Below are 24,352 nucleotides of genomic sequence, written 5' to 3'. Positions count from 1 at the left end.
GATAATGAAAATACAGTGTTTATTTTTATTACTAATAGTTTATTATGTTAATTATATTATTATCAAAATGTCACATGAGTAGAGGTCTTAAAGTAGGTATAAATTTATTAACTAACTTAATCCATCGTAAGTTTAAGTTAAGTTAGGTTAAAAAAAGCAAGTTTTTTTTAACGGGGATTGATTGAACTGGTTAAATAATTTCAGGACAAGTTGGAAGTGGATTTACATATAACTTATCAACAACCATATGTTTTTTCATCACTCATTTATTATAATTATTTAATACTTATAATTATATAGATTAACAATTCGATCTTTCAAAATATTAAAATTTTATTTAATACTGATTGAGTGATTTAGAATCATAACTTATTTGTTTGTCCAATTGACACTTTAATTTTGAATCATTAATGTTAAGTGAAATAGATGAACATTTTAATTTTTTGTTATAAATAGATGAATTGAGAATATATTTGTATTATACCATAATAAATATATAAAATAAATAAAAAAACAAAACGTTATCAAAGTAAATTAACTCACCATAAGTCGAATTGAATCCCAAAATTTTTTACTAACCCAAAAATGAAGTAACTTATTTTTGTCTCAAGTCATGACTAAGGAAGAGGTACACTTTGCCAAATGTAGGTAAGAGTAGCAAGACTCGGATGAGATTTTGTTAGGCTAATCCTTTGTCTATACAATTGTACATACATATCAGATATAAAATAAAACTAGTCTTAATTAATCACGAAAACAAATTTATCGATTTAAATAATAACGTATTTTGGTGCACACTTTGTTAGATTTTATTAGCTTTTCTTAAACATTGTTTTTTTTTCAATTTTTATTCTAGTAAACTATCAAGTTTCATACTCTAAGGTTTCAATTTTAATATATTCACAATTTCTTTTCCCACCTGTTTATTCCAAAATTCATTTTTATACATTCTGAAAAAACCATTTTAAAATGAATAGCAGGTTAGACAAGAGAGGAAGAGATTGCACTCTCTAATCCATTTCTCTTACAATAGCAATAAAAATTGAAGCTATTATTATCAAACGTAGTGAGTTATTTCCTTTGACAATGATATTAGTATTCTCTGGTTTTTCTTTATGGTTCGTTTCTCTCCAGTTAGAAAACAACTGCAAAGAATTCCATAGAGAACTGTTAGGTCAATCCTTTCAAATTGCACAATATAATCTTCCAAAAACTTTAATCACCCCCAAACATAGATTTTCAAAACCATCTAAATTACCACAATACAAGACTATGAGCAGATTTATAATATTAACAAAAAAATGTATCAAGTAGATGTTGCAAAATCGCAGATTTAGTGACAGACTTTTAAAGAGCTGATTCAATGTTAATCTTTCAAAAGATTAATGCGATAACCCATGTAATCATACAAATCCAAAATGAAAATCGTTTAAAATTATTGTTTTTACTGTATAAAAATTTGAAAGAAAAAAAAAAGTGAACTTTAAGTTGCAGACTGCACATGATCCTGATCTTCTTTATGCATGCATTGTGACAGATTGACTTGGTGAACACGTGCAACCAATAATACCCCTCCACGAACAGGCAGTGCCCACGAGAGTGTTGCAGTGCATTAATCACTGGATTTACAAAAAATAGCGAATTGCAGTGCATTTGACTCCAAAACAGTACGCAGGACAAGCATGTTGGCCCCAGAAAAACAGTAACAGACTCCATATCATAAAGGCCTTAGCTTGGAAGATTACAGTAGATAGAGAAATTGTCGTTCTACAATTATATTTATCACTGAAGTCAAAGTACTGGGATTTACCTACTAGTCCTTTACAAGGACTGATACAGACCCTAGAAGCTCACGACTGCAAGAACATTTAACATTAGAACTATACATAACAGAAGATGTAAGCATGGAACACCTAATCTAACACCCAGCAGCCTTGAGGAAATTGTCAAAGGGACTAGCAGGAGGTAGCCTCATGGGGTCCCTTGCCAGTTGGCCATGCTCACCACCGTTTCCTACCTATAAAAATAGTAATAAGTTAACAAAGTCAGCACTGCATTTAAAGAGTTGGATTCTTTTAGAACAGAGCTCAGTAATTTCTAATAGCACAATATATATTTGGTACATTTAAGTTTTTTCAAATTTCAGTTTCAATCTCTCTAATATTTTTTGTTCCTTCTGCATAACTTTTAATCCTCGAAGTACTGTAGACAAAGCTTTGACAAAATGATGAAAGGGATTTTAGAAAATAGACACCTTTTAGAGGAACTGATAAAAGATCAAACCTTAAAACTTTTAGAGAAACCAAAAACATTGTTTACCCCTTTCTAAACTAAGTGGAATCATGGCAAATAATGATTGCATCATCCAGTGTTATCAGAATCAGAACAAACCTTTTCAAGTGCTGAGTTTCTAACATCAGTAATTGCCAGAAACGATTTATCAGCTGCTTGGATGTAATGATTCTCAAAGGCCAGCCAATTCGAGAGCTTCTTCCTTGCACATGTCCCAAGTGATTCACACTGGCTAGCCATGGCGTTGTATGGTAGGGGCGAAGTAGAGACAGCTGTTCCTGCCACTTGACCAGCTACCTCTAAAGCCTACAAACAGTGCATAGGTTATTGAGCTTGTAGGAACAGTAATAATGACGAATAATGAAATGTATGCATTTCAATTCCAATTCCATTTCCATTTGCATGCATTGACTGAATAAATAGGAATGAAAGATGGGAAAACATTTCACTTAAACTCGCCCAACTCCACTCATTGGTTCATATGGGAAAGTATAAGGTACAAGGAAAGAGAAATGGCTTCTTATTTGTTTACCATTACATAAGCACCATAAATATGAATATAAACAGTACCATTAATGATACTTTTTTCTTTTCAAATCAAAATGCTAGCCTCTCTCTCCCCGTTCATCCAGAATTGAGGAGAAAGGCAGGGATACACAAAAATGGCTTGTACACATGCAAGACAAAGAACGTACCGATTCCATAAGTTGTCCAATGCTGATAACATGAGGTGCGGAAGGGGATAAAGGCATCTTTGGAATAAATCGAGAAAGGTCAGAGACAGATGCTTCACTGATTGTGTCATCTTCACCAGCTGAATTTAAGGGAAAATCCTGCATACAAGCAAACATTAAAATATCGGTATTAAACTTCCATTTCATGTTTACAAATAAAAAGTCATTCTCTTTTTATAGCCAGGAAGCTTTCAGTCTGCAGTGGTCAGGGCTAAACAATCAAACCCTGATATCAAGCCATGGCAAATGACATTTGTGAGCAACAAAATATAAATGTCATGGAACACATTTTGAACTGTTTCCAAATGCATGCGCACATAAACACACTAGAACAGAAAGGACAACGTCTTCGTGCATGGAATAGATCTATTGAGACATCAATCACAGAAATAACATACCCCATCAAATGACAATGACTCCTGGGAATGAAAAATTATTTGATTTTGATCAAGCATTGACTGTGGACCATACACGAATTCTTCATCAGGCTTGAATGTCTCTGACAACAGCAAAGCCAATTCATCTGCATCCAGCTTAAGAAACAGAACAGCACCAGAAAGTGAGAGACTGTTGGGTTTATGAAAAAAATATGATCACTGAATATAATGTAATACCTCAGTAACGTTAGATAAATTATGAACCAAAGCATCCTTTATGATCTGGTGACATTCACGTATTTTGTTCTGTAACTCTGATAATATTGAACAGGCTAACTGATTATCAGCAGCAGTACCGTATTCTCTCACATCCACATTGATCTTAGCATATACTTGACAGTCATCACCGATGCTCAAGAAAGGATCAACCTGGTTATAAAAAAGCAGGTAGTTGTCAAGAATCAAGATGTATACTTTAGATAACGAATAAAAATCATGGCTTTCTATACCATCAAAATCAGTGGAGTGTTCCTCTAACAAACATTAAAGAGTAATGCAGCATCAGAACCATATTAGTTACTCACATTAGACATCGGCAATGACGCAAAAACTTCATTCACATCATGAATCTGAAATATTTTACAGCCAAATACCAGCATGCCAGCAGACAACACAAATACAGATCTCTGACAAGCTGGGGGCATTATTCCTGCAAGAACAAGTACAACAATTTCACATCTTTTTCTTTTCCTTAAAATTTGAGTCCTTTGAAATTATAAATAGTCCACATAAGGAAAATGCATGTCATACCATTATTTTGGTCCAGCAACATAGTCCAGAGAGACAGAGGAAGCTGGAAAAATCGGATCACTAGGTTATCTCTGTCTTTCAGGTTCTGCAACATCGAATTTAGAAAATTTACAACCAGTATAGTATTTATGGAAGTATATTACAGAAAGTGCAGTAAAGATTGTGATAGTATTCGGTTTACTTCGAAAATGAGAATTCAATATTTGCCAAGTGTAAAAGCATAGATATATTTTCCTATAAAGCAGGGCCAGCATGTGTTAACATAAGACAAATGGAGCTAGACCAAATTTGAAGAGAAAATACTTTAAGATGACAAGTTCAACAAATTTCTGTTGTTTGATAGCCTGCTGACATTATACTTTTACTAGAGCAAAGTCACAGATACTTCGGTAAATTAATGTCACTTACTGCTATTATCCTATATTGAAGATTGACCTTTATTATCTATCCAGAAGCAGAAATTCAACATAGATGAAACTACTGGGATACAAAAAATGACAGACACAAAGTAATACAAACACATATAAAGTTCTACCTTTATGCGTAGAACTATTAGTGTCAATATGAATGAGTGAGCTATAGCTTCAATATTTGAAGGTAAATTATCAGGAAGATTGGCTTGAACCCAAAAGGCAGAAAGCAGTTGCGCCATTTGATCTTCAGTTAGTTTCATAACATACGGTTCCTGAGAGCCCATTCAATACCAAAACTTAGAAGAAAACAACATTTTACCCAGAATACCACAATTGACAAAATCTATTGTCCGAAACCAATTAATTATTTACCGTGTCAGTCAAACTAGGTGATCCTGTAGCCCTGTCAATGATAGAACTGAGTTTGTAAAAGTTAGGGGAATTCTTTAAGCCACATCCCTGCTTCCAGTCTTCTGCTACAACATCCCTTTCTTGGCAACCATCATGAACAGTATTCCCATGATTTCCTGCCTTGATGCTCTCTCTATTTCTGCGGAGTTTTTCCAGTAAAGCTGTAATCGAAGCAGATGCAGACACAGAAGCAGTATGAGAATGCCTTTTGTTGTGTTGATCTAGGTATCTCGACCGTAGAGAGGAAATTTCATGCGTATGGAAGGAACTTGGAAAAAGAAGAATGCAAAATATAAGGTGTGCTCCGACACGAGCCTCCACATCTGAATGCAACATCACTTTTAGGAGTTGCACAAAAAGAGCTTCGGGAAATCCCTAGAAGGAAGCACCAAAATTTGATCAAACAGATATATTCAATATTCCAAAAAAGGTTCGTCTATTCGAACTTCAAAGTTATAATCAAGACATCACCACTCCTCTCCCTCCCTAACATGTAAAACTTCAGTAGTATATATAATCATATTCTGTAAACTATGATACTAGATATTCTATCTTCAATTCACAAGACATCACCACTCCTCTCCCTCCCTAACATGTAAAACTTCAGTAGTATATATAATCATATTCTGTAAACTATGATACTAGATATTCTATCTTCAATTCACAGTCCGCATAATTTGTATAAACACTCTCGGATTAACAAGCTCCTCTCACCTGCTGTGATTGTAAACGAGTTAATGCTAAGGTGACTGCACGAGCAAGGATGATCAAAGATCCAATGGTTGCTCTACCAACAACACCAGATGGTATATTTTCTAGGGTAATCGCCATCAGGTCAAAAAGTGGCTGGGCATCAGTGACCTAACCAATGAAAGAAAAAAGATAGTTTAGTAGCTTTTGAAATGCAATGACCAAATTAATAATGTTTTTGTGGAGGGAGTAGAGGGACATTCATGAGCCTACCCCGTTGGCAATTTCTAGTAAGCAGTCTTCAATGGAATTTTGAAGTGAGATATTTAAGTTCAACTCTTGCTCCCCAACAAATTCAGTGGAAGCTTGAAGACTTTTCCTAAGATGTCTGCAAAGATCACCAACAAAACCTATCTCTGCCAAGCCCCTCCCAGATCTAATTTGCATGGCTAAAGATGTGGCAACCTGAACAACACAAGTCTTGAGTTGAGGATCGTTCACAACATTTTTGTGGTCCAAATGATGAATCACAGAAGCCAAAATTAAGCGTTGATTCCCTGTTGAAAAAAAAAGTGCGAAGAAAAACATCATTATGGAAAAAGATTAGAAGATTTCTATAGAGGAGCCTGATATAGTACTGCACATGGTTCATGGCAGTTTCAAAATAAAGTCCAAATGCTTTTAAAGGTAAAACATGAAATTTGACAACATATCCACTGGTTGATCTATTTCTGAAAAGTGGTGAGAGGAATAGTACCTGAGTTCTCCATGAAGTAGGCCATCCTGGATAAAATTATCATTGCTAACCCTCTCTCAGGAGCCCAATGTTGTCTAAAGTCAAAGTAGACAAGCATTGGATCCAGCACACGACGCATAGTTGTGCTTTCCTTGGCTAATTCAACCATTCTTTGAATACATATCTGAGCCCAAATTTCTGGTTTTTCAATTTCTTCTCTATAATACAAAAATAAATTAAAAAGGGAACCAAAGAGTGATTAAAAGCAGTGTAACAGACAGAGTACAGCATATATAAATGACCTACACTTTTTCATAAACTCTTGAATAACATATACCTAGTCAAAAGGGAAGGATCCTTTATTTCTGGTCGTGGCTGTATGATCAAGCAACTAGAGCGATTGTCATTAGTGCCAATAACTGAACCACCTCGACCTTCACAACGGACAACCTCATCCACCCAATTATGATGTGCCTCTGCCCTGACATCAGCATCTTCATTTTGTCTACTCCACTCACAGTTATCTAAAGTGGCATGAACAATCTACATTTTCAACAAATTAGTAACAATATACAACAGTAGAGGCAGACAAACTCACTACGCAAAATTCAGATGCGCTTATTGATCAAAGAAAATACAATGTAATCGTAGCTACATGTCTGCCAGCTTTAATTCGTACTACCCCATTAGTGAAAACATCAAGCTTTCATGACAAATGGTTATTACTTTTTATACATGAAATTGAAAGCATCACAAAACCTTGGACAGGTAGAAATCACAGATATCTTCTCCACCCAGAAAATTATTTCATCATATTTTCACCTCATTAATTTGAAATGTTCCATTTCCAACAATTAAAAGGCTAAAATGATTTCAATGGAGAGCATCTTTAAATTTGAAAGTACCTCATCAAAATCTTCAAAAATGTGTGAAAATTCAGCCATAAACCAAACCTGCCAAGAGGAAAGAAAGTCAGATAAATGATGAATAGACCACAGCCACGAATTTTTATGGGATAATAAATATTGGAAAGCAATTAGAAGCCGGTGAACTTAAAAATGTAAAACATCATGAGCACAAAAGAAATCAAAATGAGGCCCAAATTACCATTGCTGAAAGGCACTGCAAGCTTGATGCCCTCAAGCAACGCTTTTCACCTACTTCACCTTGTTCCCTTGATAGCATGCATACTTTCCGCACCAACTTTTCTATGTTATGAGTATATGTACCATCCACCTGTTTTCTCATTGTGTTAAAAGCATAAATATGCATCGTAAATTAACATCAACTCAGCTTGTTTATAGTTTGGAAGAAAGCAGAAGGAAAACCAATCAATTAGTCTTTATGAGAAAAACCAAATGTAATACCCATGGAAGGACTATAGTCATCATTAAAAACAGACAAATCCTAACTCACTAGCAAAAGCTAGTTCAAGTGCCTCAAGCATGGTACATGTTAATACACCCAGTCACACTAAATAAGTTTTAATACCATAATAGAGATGGAGGTTAGGCTTAACTCACTCCCAAAAGTTAGCTCAATGAAGGAGGATTGACCAAGTCTTATTGGGAGTATTCCAACCGTATTCCAAACCAGTATGAGACATCTTATATAAATTGTCAACTCACTTCCAAAAATCACTAGAATATACACTAAATTTTAGTTGTATACAAAGACATTGTTTCTACTTTTTTCTGTTTACAAGTACACAAATCCAGGCAAACATTGACCTAACCTAATTACAATATGCACAAACAACAAATGCAAGCAGACAATATGTATCTTAGAGATTTTGGATTATATAATTCACCTGACAGTAGATGAACCTTGATAAGCACTGGCAACCAAGTGTCTGGATGGTCTCATCCTTAGAATAGCTCAAGAGCTCCAAAATTACATTAAGTACATCAACAGCGAAATATGCTCTGGAATATGCAAGAGGAAGATATATATATTTCAAAGATGAATCACAAAAACACTAGCCAGCAGAGATCAATATCATTATTACAATGCATTAATGGATAGAATCCATAACATATCAAATATTTGATAATGAGGAAACATACGCTAATCAATCATGAGAAACTTACATCTGAACCTTACAAATGGAAAGCAACTTGTTGAATGATTCCATTATGATATTGACCATGTTGATGTGCTCAGATTTAAGTTCCCTGGAGCACCGTTCTTCAAGATATTTTGCTATCTAGCAGAAACAGCAGAAATAGTGAACTTCAACAATTGATCCTTCCTGATTTCCTATTTCTTTATAGAAGTACACACAAATACACGCTAAATAGAATAATGAAATACCTTTGGAATCCGGAAAGGGTTTCTTGCAGCATATTCACATAATTTGATGATTTTCCTGTCACTTGGAGGCTCATCCTGACAAGAATTGTTGAAACATGAATACAGTGACTGGATTTCTACTTCATGTAGATATGAATGTAAAGTCCAAAGACATTGACATGTAGTAAGCTATATTGATTCACCAACAAGCATGCTGAGTTCTTGATAATCATAACAAATTCTTTGCATTGAGAACAAGGGATAACTTAAAACAACAAGGTTTCCTTAGGAACTTTTGGTGCTATTATCCAATCAGAATTGGAGTTTCAACTCAGTAATTTAAGTTTACCTTAAATGAAAACCTTTATTAAGCAGATGACCTAGGTGAAAGTACAATTTTAATAAGAAAACAACATTAATAGAGCCTAAGAAACTGTAGATAAGTTTTTTCCAAATAATAACCCATAGTAATGCACAGAAGTAACAATATGGTTCAATTTTTATGCTTCAGGTAAGGGAAACAATAGCGTTCTCATTCCAATGGGGATATAATGAATATGTAAAAGCTACATTCTACAATAAATTTGTTTTGTAAGTGGTCATAATGGGGGAAAAAATTAGCCATTGGCTAAAGTAGCTGCAATGGTGGAGAACAAAAGAGTTCAATGAGGTTACTGGTTCCAATTTTTTGGAGGAAAAAGTGTGTGATAAGATAAGAAACTAACAGGGGACTTAGGGAATATATCAGCAAGCAGTTTTCTGTATCTTTTGACCGGCTGGCGTGATCTTGACCTCAAAGCAGGACAGCAAACACACATGTTCCCACATGCTGGGAAGATCTTCCTAGAGATGACACCCATTGCCTGCAATTCCAAACACGAGACCAAAATGTAGCCAAATTTAGAGCAAACCAAGCTAGAATACCCGACAAAAAAAATCCAAAATCAACCAGCAAAAACCAAAAGCCCTAACAAGTCAACCCAAAAAAGAAAGTCAAACAAAAACAAAGAAAACTGCAACAGAGCCAGGATCCAAAGGACACACTCAGTAAAAACCGAAAGCCAAAATGGAAGCACACTGAAACCAAAACGATTTACACAATAAACAGCAACAAACATGCCCAGTTTTTCAAAAAGCACAAGCAAGAGAAAACCAACCCACCAAGAAAAGAATAAACAGAGCAGAAACGAACCGCATAAAAAACTTGCTAGTATTAGCAGCCAAAAACCAGAATAACAACCACCAAGTTCCAGAAAACTCCAGAGAAGACCGCAATCGACGATGAAAAGTTAGAGAGAAGAGAGACAACAAAAGCAGTACCTCACTAAAGATCTGGGAGCGGAAGGCGAACCCCGACGCTACAGTGAGGACAATGGAGAGAAGAAGAGTAAACTGTAACAAACAACTGCAGCGAACAGAGAAGAAAGATGGCGCGTGGGCGTAAGACAAATTAAGGTGTGAGTACGTCGTGCCTGTGTGCTGGATTGGATGCGGAAGATCACGTGATTGTGTCAGGTGGAACACAAATTCATTTTCCTTTTTCTTTTTCTTTTGCTGTAAAAGCTATGTACCTATGCCCCTGCGCTTTCAAACACTGTCAGAACTTCCAAAACACACCCCACAACAACTCATTTTTTTTATCATAATTTCAAACACTCTCTTGCACGCTTGTAGAAAAAACCTCTTTTCTTACAATTTGAAACTGTTCTGTCACGATTTTTTCCCTGGTCAACTTTATTTTGAACTCTCCATCGGGTACTACATAGCAATTTTAGCGGTAAGTGGACAACACGCGCAACTTATTCAAATCAAATATCTTTTTAAATATTTCTATTTATTAAACACGTAATTTGTTGTCTGTCAAAACATTTTAAGTACTGAAATTTATAAAAATGTAGCATGTTGCTTTTAATGATTTGTATAGATCAAAAAATGTTGTGGCACATGATTTCAAATGTTGGAACATAGCGAGGCATATCTGGTTTGAATAGTCATTGAGAAAATATATATATAATAAAGTGCATTTATTCCTCTGCGAATATAATAATTGTTAATTGTGTTTTATTTTATTAGTATCATCGAAGAGGTTTTTGACTTATTTGGAAAACGGCGATGTATTACAACAACTTTTATGCAAACATCACATGAAAATGGACTATGTTTATTTGTTTATTTTGGAGATCAGACCCACCAGCTTAGATCACATTATGAACATTTATTTTATTATTAATTAAATTTAGTGTTTTTTATTTCAACTCTCGTAAGTTTTTATTTAAAAATTGTATTTTAATTATATTCTATAGGTTAAGTTATTATTACTTTTATATTGCATAGTTAACCATTAATATTGTACTTTATAAAATATTTTCAACTAAACTTAGAATACAAGAAAAGTGTGAGTTGGGTAAAGAAAAATAGAAGCAGAAAAATAAAAGAGCAATAATAACGAAAGTCTACCTTGTGTAGAATGTAAAGAAAAAAAGAAACTAAATTTAATAAACATTTTAAAGGTAAAAATTGTATGTATATATAAAAGTTAAAAGTGAAAATTGTATTACTATTACTAAATACAAACATTGTCACAGTGCTCAGACTGTTTATTCGTTACAAAACACGTTCCTCAATCAAACTACCATGAGTACACAAAACTCGCTTTTTAATGCTTCAATTGATTTAATGTATATAGTTGCCGAATCATCGAAGATGTTTTAATAGAAAAAAGGTACTTTTTTCTCACACTGTCCATGAAAAAGATGAATTAATTTTGGCCCAACACTTTCTAACAGCAGCCATTTCATTTAATTCAGAACTAATGAATAATGATGGTAAATAATTACCGTCATAATGAAAATCTCATAATTATAAAAAGCAAATAAGATGATTAAAGTTGAAGATAATGTTATATCGTACAATATAGCAACACGCAACAATAATATTCACATGGCATGCGTTGAGTTGCTTAAGGCTAAAGAATCTTTTAACCCATAATAGTTCTGACGTATTTTATTAATCTAACTATATTGGATTGTATTAAGAAAATATTTTGCTTTTTAATAAAATTAATTTGTTGAGTAATGGTTTAGCATAAATTAAGTTAATTGAGCTCTAAATTAAAGTATTGATGAAATAAGAAAGATTTTGTTGACGAAGTGGGGCTTGGGTTGGGTCCAACGGGATCCTACTTGCGATTACCTTAATCACCAAAGGCTGACACCATACGGATTTCATCACTCACAGTTTAATGCATTCATGAGTGTGATGTGGGCCTCTCATATTGGGTCCCATAATAACCCAAGACACAGAAATTCTAGACCGGACCAAATAATTTTTATTTAAACCAGACATCTTAACAGGGCCTTCTACCAAATGGTCCCACTCTTAATACGATTGTTTGAAACCTGGCTTTCCATCACGTGTGAAAAGAAGAGCTCTTTGTATGATTCTGTCTACAATTCAATTAGTATCCACTAAAGCTGGCAATTCGTCAATTCGGCTCATGAGGGTTTGGTTCTAACTCATATGAGTCATAGTAAAAAGTGCCATAAGGATCAGAATAACAAAAGCTCCATAGGTGAAGGTAAAGTTTTAGTTCATATTGTAAGTTGGGCAAGCCAATCGAATATGAGGAATGAAGGAAGTTGACCTAGAACAAAAATCAAGATAACTTGTTTATTTGTGAAGGTCAAGTCATGTCAACTAGGTTCAAAAATTAAATATAATTAGTTTGGATCAAAGGTCAAGTCGAACAGTCTAAATCAAAGGTCATGCTAAGTTAGTTAAGATTAAAGGTCAAGCTAAGTCACTTATAATCGAGGTCAAGCCGAATCGGTCAATTATAAATGTTGAAACGATTTAGCTCGGGAAAAGGTTAAACTGGGTCAACATAGGCTAAAGGTTGAGCAAAGTTAACTCAGGAGAAAGTCGACTCATGTTGAAAGTCGTTTCGAGTAAGTGGAACTCAAAAATCAAGTTGAGTTGACTTGAATCGAAGGTCTAGTCGAGTTTACTCAAAAATCAACTTCAAGTGAAAATCAATTATAGTTAGTTAAAATCAAAAGTCGATATAAGTTGTCTGAAATCGAAAGTTGAGCTGAAACAATTGAAACAGAAGATCATGATACTTGACCAAAGACGAAGGTCAACTTGAATTAATTGAGTTGTAAAATTAAGTTAAACTAATTCGAACTAAAAGTCGAATAAAGTCAACTTGAATTGAGCAACTTAAGTTAAAAGTATAACTAAACTGATTAATTGTAATGGATCATTAATTTAAACTAAAAGTCCTATACCTTAAAATCATTTAAAATATTATAGTGAAATTGATACTATTTCTAATTCATCTTAAAAAGGAACTTTATGAGTTTGTGCTTTTTGAAACATTCATTCGATGACCCATAAACGTGAGTATATTAAAAATTGAGTTAGGATTAATCATGGACCATGCTCAAATTAACACTTATAATACTCGCAACATCAACCTCCTTTTCTCAGAGTAAAATATTATAAAAATAAAAAAAAATACAGGTTAGAGAAAACGTTAAGAAATAAAAAGAAACGAAATAACTAAAAAAAATTAAAATAGTAACATAAAATATGTAAAATAGCACAATTTACTACCTGGTTAACTTCAACTCGTTTATTTCATCTTCGTATTCAGTTTTGTCATGAAATTTTGACATGTAAAGTTCACTTTTTCTCAAAGAGATTTGCGAGGCTATTTCTAGTGCACCAAACTAATTGTAGTATACTCCAATCCAATCACTTTCATCCTACGTTTCTTTGGTTACTTCCTCCACCTCCTCCTTTTTTCTTCCTGCAGCCCCATAAGTTTTATTGTCCCATTTTACCCTTTATTAAAAAAATCTTAGAAACCCCAAAACCGTTATTTCGTATTCAATATCCTTCCCTATACCGCGAAATGTCCAACACCTTTCGTCCTCTTGTTTTATTTTCTTTTTTTACACAAGATCGTATAAGATTGGAAGCAAAATCTCAAAAAAAAAAAAGCTTTCAAAATGAATGGTTTGAAATATATTTTTGAATCCGAAAATATTTTTTAAAACATCTATTTTGAAATAATATTATTTTTTATATTTTGAAAAAATATTTTTGAATCTGAAGATACTTTTAGAACATCTATTTCAAAATAATTTTTTTTATATATTCTGAAAAATACATTCAGAGTGATTATGAAATATAAAAAAAATTATATTTCAAAATGAATGTTTCCAAAAATATTTTTCAATCCATATCTAAAAGTACCTTATTGAACATCTATTTCGGAAGTTTTTTCTTGGTTTAAACTCTCATTTGGTCCTCGTATTTGTGTATCAATTTCAAGTGGGTCATCGTTTTTTTTTGTCTCAATCGAGTCCATAAACTTGTAAAAATGAGCCAATTAAGCTCTTTCCATTAAGTTTTCATTGACGCCGTTTAACAGTGATGACGTGATGCACACATTATATACTGATGTATAAATATTATATTAGGTGGAATTTGCTATTTAAATAAAAAGTGTTTGACATGACACCAAAATGTAGTTATTTTCTCTTTCTCCTTCTTCTCTTCACGCGTGAGAGAGAAGCTTTCTCGTTCCAACAACACCATTGGTCGCCGCCAAGAGCACCACAAACGTCACCCACGTTGCAACCCATTTGAAACTTTCTTCAATGTAAGCTTCCACGAATAAATACTCATAACATGCAGCGAATGGCCACCGTTGGAAGAAGTTATACCGGGGACGCAGAGGAGACCGGAGGAAGAAAGGGAGGGGTTGGTGAGGCGCACGTGGGGGAATAACGTAGGTTAAGGTTTGGTTGCCTCTGTCACAATTTATCTGGCTCGTGAATCTGCTGATAATTGTGGTAATGCCCTCCAAACACCATGACAGGATTCTGAAACTGGAACTTGTATCTTTATTTTTGCATAAACTACTCCATAAAACACTTATAGGAGAAGACAAATTGAAGTTAAAAACTAAAATGAGTACTTGCATTGTAAACATTCTATCACACTAGCTTCTTCAGATGTTGATTTTTAACATATATGCATTTTTTTTTTCATTCAAGTGTTTTTGCAGCAGTTTATCTTAATAAATCCTGTCTTAGTCCGTGACTATTGTTTTGATTCATCCTTATCTAATTTTTTACAGATGTCCTACTTGAAGCATTTTCTTGGTGATGGAATTGAATTTCCAATACTGATTTTACATTACAAATTGCATTTTTCAGGTCTGAGGTTACTTTTCCTAACTTTGGAATTCGATTTTGGTGTCTCTTTGTCAAAAGGGTCTTCTTTTTCTACAATATCTCTCTATCTCTCTCTATATCTCTCATTTGGAAATAATCTCTTTGTGCTTATCTCACTCCTCCATACTGTTAGAGCTATGGCGGTTGAGGTTGTGGGATTTGATACGGTTCAAGGGCTAGCGGAGAACAATGCTGAAGAAGACAAACTTGTTTCTCAAAAAAATTGGAAATAGGAAATTGGAAAAAGATGCGGAGGTGGTTAAAGCAATGGGTAGACTTTATTTCTCATATTAATTCCCTAAGAGATAGATGACAATAAGCAATTTTAGAGTATTATTGATGAAAAAATAAAAGAGATTGAACCTCTGCAACAAACATTGGACAAACTGCATACTACAGATAATTCTGGCCGGGGTAGGGCATTATGCTCATCTGAGGAGGAACTTAACAATCTCATTAGTAGCTTGCAATACCACATACAACATGAGAGCATTCCGTTAACTGAAGAAAAATAAATCTTTCAAGAAAAGAGGTGATTGACAGAGGAACGAGAGAACTTCTCTCTCACGCGTGAAGAGAAGAAGGAGAAGGGAGAAAATAATCAAACATTTTTTATTTAAATAACAAATTTCATATAATATAATATTTATACATCAGCATATAATGTGTGCACCACGCCATCATATTTAGACGATGTCAATAAAAACTTAACGAAAATGACTTAATTGACTCATTTTTACAAGTTTATGAACTCAATTGAAACCGAAAAAAAAAAAAACGATAACTCACTTGAGATTGACACACAAATACGAAGACCAAACAAAGGTTTAAACCTTTTTTGTTTTATAAATAACTCAAAACAACTTTTACACGTTATTCTTCTCTGATTTTTTTTCTTCTTCAATCTTTCACCTCCCACCACACGTGTGGGGATTTCACCTTAAAAAAATGAAGAGGGAGGAAACTGCAGAACATTTCGCCGTACAAGGAAGCAAAGGGAATGTGAAATTATAGTTTTATGGTTTTTAATATTTTTAATGAAATTATAGTTTTATGGTTTTTAATATTTTTAATAAAGGATAAAATGAGGATATTATATCTTATGGGGTGCAGGAAGAAATAAAAGGAAAATGCACAAAGTAGCATGCCTATTCATTTCTTTATTTTTCACGCAGCAAAACGCAATGCATATCCGTGTACATGGCAACATAAAAAAACCATGTTATAAAAGACTTAAAATGTTTTTAATTAGAAAAAAAATATCCATTTTTTTACGTTTACTCATTTTACAATACCCAAATCCTAAAGGGGAAAAACATTTAAACGTAAACCCTCTGCATCAAGCATACGCATTTTTGCTTTCTTTTTCCTCCCATTTTTTAATGATGGATCAAGATGAGCGTCAATAACGCTCAAACTTTTCAATTTCAATAACATAATAATTTACAAGTGCAGATGGTTGCGTGTGGGAGAGGATCCACCGAGGAAAAATAACATTAGAACATACAAGTGAAGATGTCACTGTCCAAGGCAGAACTTTGATCGGAGGTTGTCTAGAATCTCTGCATACTCAATTGGTGTTGCCTCACTTTTGAACACTTCATCCCAGATCTTGCGTATGTCTGCACACAAAATATAACCAACTTAATCAATCAGATTAAAACTCCTGGCAATGAAAACCATTAGTTCCAAATAGCAAGTACCACCATAAGAAACTCAGCAACCAACAAGATATACTCCATGATTTATTAGGGTTAGTTACTACTACCACAGACCCTAATATTACTTTCTCTCGTTTATTTTATCTACATTTTCTTGGTTTAGGGGGGAGACCAGATGTTAAAAGAATAGACTATAATCATTGACGCATTAACAACTACTTTTGGCTTATCCCCCACAAACCATCAGAAGTTGTCTGATTAAAGTTACAGAATTTTCTACTGCTTTTACAATACAATGAAATGGGTTAACCTTTACTTTATCCTGCTGAAAAGGCATTACACATTTTGTATCTTCGTTCCTTTCTTCTCTACTTTAAACTAGAGACCATTATTCTCTGCCTACGCACTTATCTTTCCAATATTTTCTACCTTGTTTATGTCCTGAGAACTTTAAACTTTCAATAGATTTCGGAAGGCGTGGCAAAAGAAACATTTAGAATGTTTTTTACTGTTATAAAGAATACGTACCATCCTTATTTGTTGATGAGAGGCACATTACAATCATGTCAAATCTTGGAACTTTGATCAAATACTCCATATAACTGACAACCAGATCCATGTCCTCACTGCCAAGAGAGGAAATTCACTATCACAATTAAAGCTCACAAAGGAGTCAAAACAATAAAATATTTTTTCCTTTTGTAGATGACTACTTACGTGAAAAAAGATGAGAGACACTTGATGATGTCAACAAGTACGGTAGAAGATAAAGCATTTTTGAATATTTTCGGTAATTCGCGGGGAGATATAGCCTAACATTCAAAAAAAAGTTTATTACAACATGAAGCAGAGCACTAAGCACCACAAATTTAAGCATAAAATGGCACCTCTTGTTAATAATTCAATGCCAAATACGCTAGATATTGACAATATAATCAAGTTAAAAATGAACCAGAAAAAGTTGTACACCTTTAATAGACGAGCCTGCAGAGCAAGATCACCTGAAAATGATCTCCATGAGACCTCAAACTGGTACGCAGTGGTTGGTGGTGTTATGTTTTTAGCAGCTTCAGCCATGGCTCTAGAAGCAGCACGAGAAGCAAGCTGTTGAACAGATGCTTTCATTTCGGGCTTAATAATTCTGTGATTTCTCTGTTAAGAAAAAAATAAGAAAACAAATTCATGAAAAATTGGAATACAAAAAGGAATATGCAGTTATGCAAAATTACTAACATCAAAATTCCAGAAGCACAAAAAATGTAAATATACTCACACACAAGTCGTAAATAGCAATTGAAACCGAACCATGCTTGGATACAACATTTAAAAGCCTCAAAACTCTAAATGCTATTTTATTTTTATTATTTACTGAGAATAAAAATAAAGTAGCAAAATTACAGAGTGGTGTACTAACAAATATCCAAAAGAATAGAATGTGGATAATTCATATTTAAATAAGAACTCGTGAAGAACATAAAAACATTCTTTTTTAAGGATAAGAAAGAATAAATGTTGCTTCCAAAAGGACTAGGATATGCTGTGGAACTAGATTACTTGACAAAAAGGAAGGATTTTAAGATATTTAACCTGCTCCAAACTGTTACTTGCACTCAAACCTTTCCTAGAATCATCACCTCCTTGTGCTTGAGGCCTTTTTCTGGTTATTGTGTCTCTGCTATCGACCTCCTCTGTTATAAGTGATTCTTTAACAGGTATTTGCTGCTCATTAACCTGTCAAAAACATAGCCAAACTTTAGGGTGAACTACATTTGCATGAAAAGCACAAACAGAGTACTATTTAACACTCTCATCCATAAACATGACGATATATCTTGAAATGTGATATTGAAAACTCTAATGTTTTCTACCTTTTTATGATTAATTTCAGCTGGACCGGACTTTTGAGTACCATGTGAAATGGGGTGGATGCTACCTCCGTTAACTTTTTCCTCTGACTTTCCCACTTTTCGAGTTTCCTGTACAGTGCTTCTCATAGCTCCTGATGCTTTCTGAAGAATATCCTGGATAGAGATTTAAAAAAAGAAAGAAAAAACATTAATCTGTGCAGCAGAGAACTTACAGTGGGAAATATACACAACCAAAGTAGCTAATAAATGACAGTGCTGTAAATCCTAGTCTCTGATCCATACTCTCTTTCTATAACTAACTTTCCCTCGCTACCTTCATGCGTTTGAATATGCAGACATTATCAACCAGATGTTTGGTACTGACTACATGAACTGGCCATAATATGCCCTCACAAACATTAATATATGCAGCAGAGAACCTACAGTGGGAATATACACAAAACCAAAGTAGCTAATAGATGACAGTGCTGTAAATCCTAGTGTCTGATCCATACTCTCTTTCTATAACTAACTTTCCCTCTCTACCTTCATGCGTTTGAATATGCAGACATTATCAACCAAATGTCGGGTACTGACTACATGAACTGGCCATGCACTCACAAACAGCAGTCTTTGAAACTTACTATTTTCAATCAATGATTTATGTCAGTAGTGGGAAACGGTTATATTATATCTACTCATAGATTTTCAAGCAGCTATATTTTCTTTTCAAGAAAACTTGTCATCTACATTCTTAACGATTTCAATTTTTGAATCTCCATTCACAAATCACTATTGTCAAGTACAGCATCCCAGAATTCTATCTCTGAAGTCTCGTTAGACATCATAATTCCTTGATCTGTCCTGATTTTAGTAAATAAAAGGCTCTGCCATTTTACAACCTTACTTCAAGGCATCGATTCATTTGATTTTATGCTATGTCAACTGCTACTAAATATACTTTTCTTGTCTGCTGTTAAGTGCCAGTATATAAACTGGTTATAGGTTATGTACAGCAAGTTCAAAACTAATATTTCCATGACTTACACAGGCACTCCTTAGTGTATGTAAATTAAAAATAGTAAGTCATCTAACAATACTGGAATTAGTGATGTACTTACTTTCTCATACAAAGATTTAGCATCGGCATACTGTTTCTTGATTTCTTGATTGTTTGGTTCCAACCTCAAAGCAAACTCAGCATCTGCGATTTAGCAAATTTGAGACCCAACGAATTCAAAATCATGTGGTTAATGGATAAGTGCAATATTCAAGTATAAACACACCTTCCATTGATTCTTTAATTTTCCCAAGTTCTTTTCTAGCTGTTGCTCTTCGTGAATATGCTTTTATGTAACGATCATCAAGATCTAAGGCCTCTGTGCAGTCATCCTCAGCCTCTTGGAATCTACTGACACAAAATAGATGAGGAGGAAAACACAATAACTTCAGAAAATGCAGTTCCTTTCAAGAGAATCAGTGAATCGATAGACCCAATAACAATTCACAAAAGTTGGAAAGTTAACTTTATTTTATTTAAAATTCAAGTATTGATAAAATACAACCCCTTTTGAATATTTTGATGAGTGAACCAGACAGAGAATCAGTGAGTTGATAGACCCAATAGCGATTCACAATAATTGTAAAATTAACTTTCTTTTACTTCAAATTCAAATATTAAATACGTAATGTAAGCTTGCCTTCTGAGCTTGATATTGGCCATTGCCCTATTTGCATATGCTACAGCTGTTGGTGATAGGGCAATGCTCCTTGAATAGCAGTCTCTAGCTTCCTTAAATTTCTTCTGCTTGAAAAACTCATTACCCTGTAAGATACAGAGAGATTAAATAATCAGCATCACGCAGGACAGCACCACTAAAATCAATATATAATATCTCAACATATCAATCCCAAACCCGTCATCCCGAGACTGAAACAGAGGGAAATGAAAAAAAATAAAATTTACCAGATCTTTCTCAGAAGCAGCATCAGGAACATCTTCAGGAACAAAACTACCATGCAACCGATTCAAAGGATCACTAATTTTTGATAAATCGTACAATCCTGGAGAATTTCCTGCACGATCAAAAGATTTAGTATCTGCTTTTGCTGCCTTATCCACGCCCACAGATCCAGTAAGTCGAGAAGACGAAGCTTTTGGGAATTGCTGTCAGAATATCACATATCACGGATGCATTAATTCCTCCACACATACACAAGCACAAACAAATTTAGGATATGCAACATAAGAAAAATCAAGGCGGTCCTTTCCTTGTTGTAAGACCATTTAAGTACAAGAGAGCATGGAAAATAAAGAGAACCTACAACAAGAAATTACTCGTCATCGTAATTCAGCTTCATTTGAATAAAAGGTGCAAACTTCCGCCTAGTTATCTGAACCCATCTTTCGAGCTATAAAATTAATTATTTTCGTTCATAAATGTCCATTGTTTTCAGACAGCATATTCAGAGTTCACATTCCCTTTGTACCCCAAGTATGTAAACCACGAAATGTAACCCATTAACAAACCTCCTCATACAAAGAACAAAATCTCCATAAGTTAGAAAACAGTATCACTGAATTCTACCACTTGATAAAAAAGACGAAGTAGTCAAACAAGGTAAAACAAAAGTCTCGGTTCTTCAAGATACATGTACATTCATATTCCATCCACCACAACAAAAACAATAATAAAGAGGAAATAAACAGTGAATAACAAAGAGCCGAATTTAAGAATCATAATGCTTGTAGAAGTATACTCGAAGTTCACAGTTGGAAGATGATAGAAAATTTTGAAGGTTAACATAAAATTACCAACATTTTCCTTTTGTGACTTCACTGTTTGTGTTTTATCTTTTCTAGAAAGTTCCCAATCCTGCAAGTCGTTCAGGAATCCCTGGAAATCCTATTAAATGCGACAACGAAAACGTTGTGAAAAATAAAACTGAAATTAGAAAAACAGAATATATGAAAAATGCCAAAACGACCGTGACGAAGCTACTATACCATGCTGAGCTGATGAAAAACCCTTTCGCGACCCAGCAGACGAAGCAAGAACACTGTATTATTCTATTATACAACGACGGAGACGAAGTGGTAAGTGACTATTTCGAAGAAGAACTTTCGCGAGTTAAGATCACTATGGGCCGGCCCATCCGCCTAAACTTTTTAGGGTGTTTCACCCTACACCTCCAACCTTGCATCTCCAAAAAATTCTAATTTTAACTTCAATTAATATTTTTTTAATTTTTCTTTCTTTCTTGGGATTCTACACCCCTTTAATGGTTTTCAAAATCTAAACAGATTTTAAAATTATTTTTATAAATTTTTTAAATTTCATTTTTAAATTTAAAATTTAAAAATAATCTAATTTAATTTTAATATTATTTAACATATGTTTATATCTTAATAATTATTAAAATATAATTTCTACTATTATAATAGTTATATTAAAAAATAAAAACAAAAGTAATTAAAATAAAAGTAGCAATAATAAATATTAAAAAAATTGTTTTAAAATACTATAAATAATATTAAAATTTTAAATTAAATTAAATAATTATTAAACTTTAAATAAAAACAAAATTTTTAAAAAACTTGTTTATCGGAATCCCTTAACATATTTTAATAGATTTTCATATTAGATAAATAAAGCTTTTCACAATTTAGTTCTTTTATTTAAAATTGAATAATTATTAAATTTAATTTAATATTTTAATATAATTTAATATATTAAATCAAATTTTATATAATTACTTTTTATTTTTATTATTACTATTTTTATTTTAATTATTTTTTTAATATAATTATTATTGTAACATAAATCATATTTTAATAATTATTAAATATAAAAATATATTAAATAATATTAGAATTTTAATTAAATTAAATAATTATGAAATTTTAATTAAAAACAAAATTAAAAAAAATAGTTTATTGAATATCAAAATTCGATAAATAAATCTTTTTAAAATTTTGTTTTTTATTTAAAATTTAATAATTATTTAATTTTAATTTAATAATTAATATAATTTAATATATTTAAATATATTAAATCAGATTTTATATTATTATCATTTTTTTATTTTTTTACTTTCATTATTACTATTTTTATTTTTATTTTTTTTATTTTCTGTTTTTAATATAACTATTATAATAATAGAAATTATATTTTAATAATTATTAAAATTTTAAATTAAATTATATTATTATTAAATTTTAAATCTAAAAATGAAATTTAAAAAATTTATGAAATGGATTTCAAAATCAGTACAGATTTCAAAATTAAAGGAGTGTAGAGTGACTTTAACAAGGAAGAGAAAAAATTAAAAGAATGCAGAATAACTTTATAAAAAAAGAAGAAAAAATTAAAAAAATATTAATTAAGATTAAAATTGGAATTTTTAGAAATGTGAGATTGGAAGTATAGGATGAAACACCAACTTTTTAGTTGCTGACGGCAGTGTGTGGGCTAACTTTTTCTGAGGCCCAAACCTTTATCTTCTACAATCAAAGATTTAGAAAAATTAAATACTTTAATCTGTGAATATCCTTATTTGTATTTTTTTCTTCATTCATTATCTTTATATCTAGGAAATTTAAAAATTCTTGGCAGAAAATCTTTATCCAATAAAAAAGATACAGTATTTTTTCTTCATCTATTTTCACCGATAATTTAACTATTTTAGAAATTAAAATTTTTATAAGATCAACTTTCTATTTGCGATTAACGTGGAGTAAATATCTAATCTATCTTAAGAGTGAGATGTTTTAATCTATCAGATAATATATTTGAATATTTTTCATTTATTATATTTTTATTCTTACTTATTAATTTGTGACATGATATGTTATTTTTTTTTATTAAGTTAATATCTGAAATTGATAAGAAATAAGGAGGAGAATGATTGAAATAGAAGGGATGGTCCTACAGTAGTCATTCGTCACTGGTCAGTAGTCAGTGGTCTTTTCAACATCATTTCTCCTTTCCTTTCAATTCAACGCTTTATTCAATAATATGAATCTCCTTTTTTTCATTTTGACACCTCACTCTTTCTTTACTTTCACCTTTTTTATTCTGCTGCCCCCTCATTCACCCACTCAATCTTAAAATCAATCTTCACTCACACATTCAATCAGTCACTCGCCACTCACTCTTTTCACTCTTTTCTTTCTTTCTTTCACTCAAATCATGTCAATCTTTTTATTTATACCAATTATTATTTCTTTTTCTTGCTTTTTAAAACTATTCACCTTTCTTTTTCTCATAAAACAATCTTCTTACTTGTTAAACTAACATCTTCAAATTAGTTACTACAAAAATACAACGATATATATTCAATACACGATAAAACAAACTTTTCGTTTGGCTGAAGGAAAAAATAATGTAAAGTCTTGTCTCAACTATGCGATGATATAATTATCCTTCTACTTTATGAAATAATTGAAATTTAATTTTAATAAGTGAAATTAAAACTTAATTCATTATTTCTATCTTTTCACACCGAAATATATATATTTTAAGCGCGTGAAACTAGATATTAATGAGTGGTCCAATAAGGATTTGTTCACTTGAAAATATTTGGAGGAAATGATTTGGGGGAGAGTGATTGAATGGATTTGAGGGTAAATTTTTTGTTGTTTATTTGGATGAATTTAGAAGTACGTGAGAGTGAATTTGGAAATAAAGTTTGAGAATTAGTGTAGGATTGAATTGATGTGACATATTTAAAAACTTTGTTTAATTGGTATAAAGTAAAGATTATCAAAATGACCCTAGTTATTAAAATAGAATAAAATGATAATTATTAATGTTATATTTAATTGTAAAAATGTTTATC

At 32.5% G+C, this 24,352-nt stretch overlaps 2 protein-coding genes across 4 annotated transcripts; both read right to left on the bottom strand.

Annotated features, from left to right (window-relative positions):
* Positions 1 to 1,685: 1,685 nt before the first annotated feature.
* LOC124826738 (protein SEMI-ROLLED LEAF 2) lies at positions 1,686 to 10,438 on the bottom strand. 2 transcript variants are annotated; one of them, XM_047299652.2, is made up of 20 exons: positions 10,076 to 10,438; positions 9,481 to 9,618; positions 8,777 to 8,851; positions 8,554 to 8,669; positions 8,274 to 8,388; positions 7,571 to 7,699; positions 7,369 to 7,416; positions 6,801 to 7,006; positions 6,485 to 6,681; positions 6,001 to 6,284; positions 5,752 to 5,898; positions 4,999 to 5,412; positions 4,749 to 4,898; positions 4,214 to 4,298; positions 3,988 to 4,112; positions 3,641 to 3,832; positions 3,425 to 3,559; positions 2,988 to 3,125; positions 2,392 to 2,598; positions 1,686 to 2,017 (listed from the first exon to the last, which is right to left on the bottom strand). In XM_047299652.2, the coding sequence occupies exons 2-20, from the start codon at positions 9,613 to 9,615 to the stop codon at positions 1,919 to 1,921; spliced, it is 2,997 nt and encodes a 998-aa protein (XP_047155608.1). In that variant the 5' UTR covers positions 9,616 to 9,618; positions 10,076 to 10,438; the 3' UTR covers positions 1,686 to 1,918. The 2 variants fall into 2 exon arrangements, with proteins under 2 accessions (XP_047155608.1, XP_087953026.1); XM_088096900.1 differs by having other exon boundaries at positions 9,948 to 10,085.
* A 5,756-nt stretch (positions 10,439 to 16,194) lies between these two features.
* TPR5 (Tetratricopeptide repeat (TPR)-like superfamily protein) lies at positions 16,195 to 21,668 on the bottom strand. Of its 2 annotated transcripts, none has more exons than XM_047299654.2 (12): positions 21,519 to 21,668; positions 21,331 to 21,417; positions 20,478 to 20,678; positions 20,212 to 20,336; positions 19,798 to 19,919; positions 19,633 to 19,715; positions 18,533 to 18,685; positions 18,252 to 18,395; positions 17,634 to 17,816; positions 17,382 to 17,476; positions 17,193 to 17,290; positions 16,195 to 16,625 (listed from the first exon to the last, which is right to left on the bottom strand). In XM_047299654.2, the coding sequence occupies exons 1-12, from the start codon at positions 21,519 to 21,521 to the stop codon at positions 16,522 to 16,524; spliced, it is 1,398 nt and encodes a 465-aa protein (XP_047155610.1). In that variant the 5' UTR covers positions 21,522 to 21,668; the 3' UTR covers positions 16,195 to 16,521. The 2 variants fall into 2 exon arrangements, with proteins under 2 accessions (XP_047155610.1, XP_047155611.1); XM_047299655.2 differs by having other exon boundaries at positions 21,327 to 21,417; positions 21,519 to 21,580.
* Between the last annotated feature and the right edge of the window lie 2,684 nt (positions 21,669 to 24,352).

Source organism: Vigna umbellata, chromosome 8 (genome assembly GCF_029865625.1).
Source record: "Vigna umbellata cultivar VRB3 chromosome 8, Vumbellata_1.0, whole genome shotgun sequence".
Classification (NCBI taxonomy): domain Eukaryota; kingdom Viridiplantae; phylum Streptophyta; class Magnoliopsida; order Fabales; family Fabaceae; genus Vigna; species Vigna umbellata.
This window is presented reverse-complemented; position numbering and strand designations above follow the sequence as displayed.

Bases quoted from the DNA above. Each gene is read 5' to 3' on its own strand.
- LOC124826738 (XM_047299652.2), bottom strand. From the start codon at position 9,615: ATGGGTGTCATCTCTAGGAAGATCTTCCCAGCATGTGGGAACATGTGT. The intron at 8,670-8,776 runs GTATTTCATTAT...TGTTTCTGCTAG, and splicing joins ACCCTTTCCGGATTCCAAAG to ATAGCAAAATATCTTGAAGA. The intron at 2,599-2,987 runs GTACGTTCTTTG...CACTGTTTGTAG, and splicing joins TTGGACAACTTATGGAATCG to GCTTTAGAGGTAGCTGGTCA.
- TPR5 (XM_047299654.2), bottom strand. The intron at 18,686-19,632 runs GTAAGTACATCA...ATCTCTATCCAG, and splicing joins CTAAATCTTTGTATGAGAAA to GATATTCTTCAGAAAGCATC. The intron at 17,477-17,633 runs GTGTACAACTTT...TTTGAATGTTAG, and splicing joins TGCAGGCTCGTCTATTAAAG to GCTATATCTCCCCGCGAATT.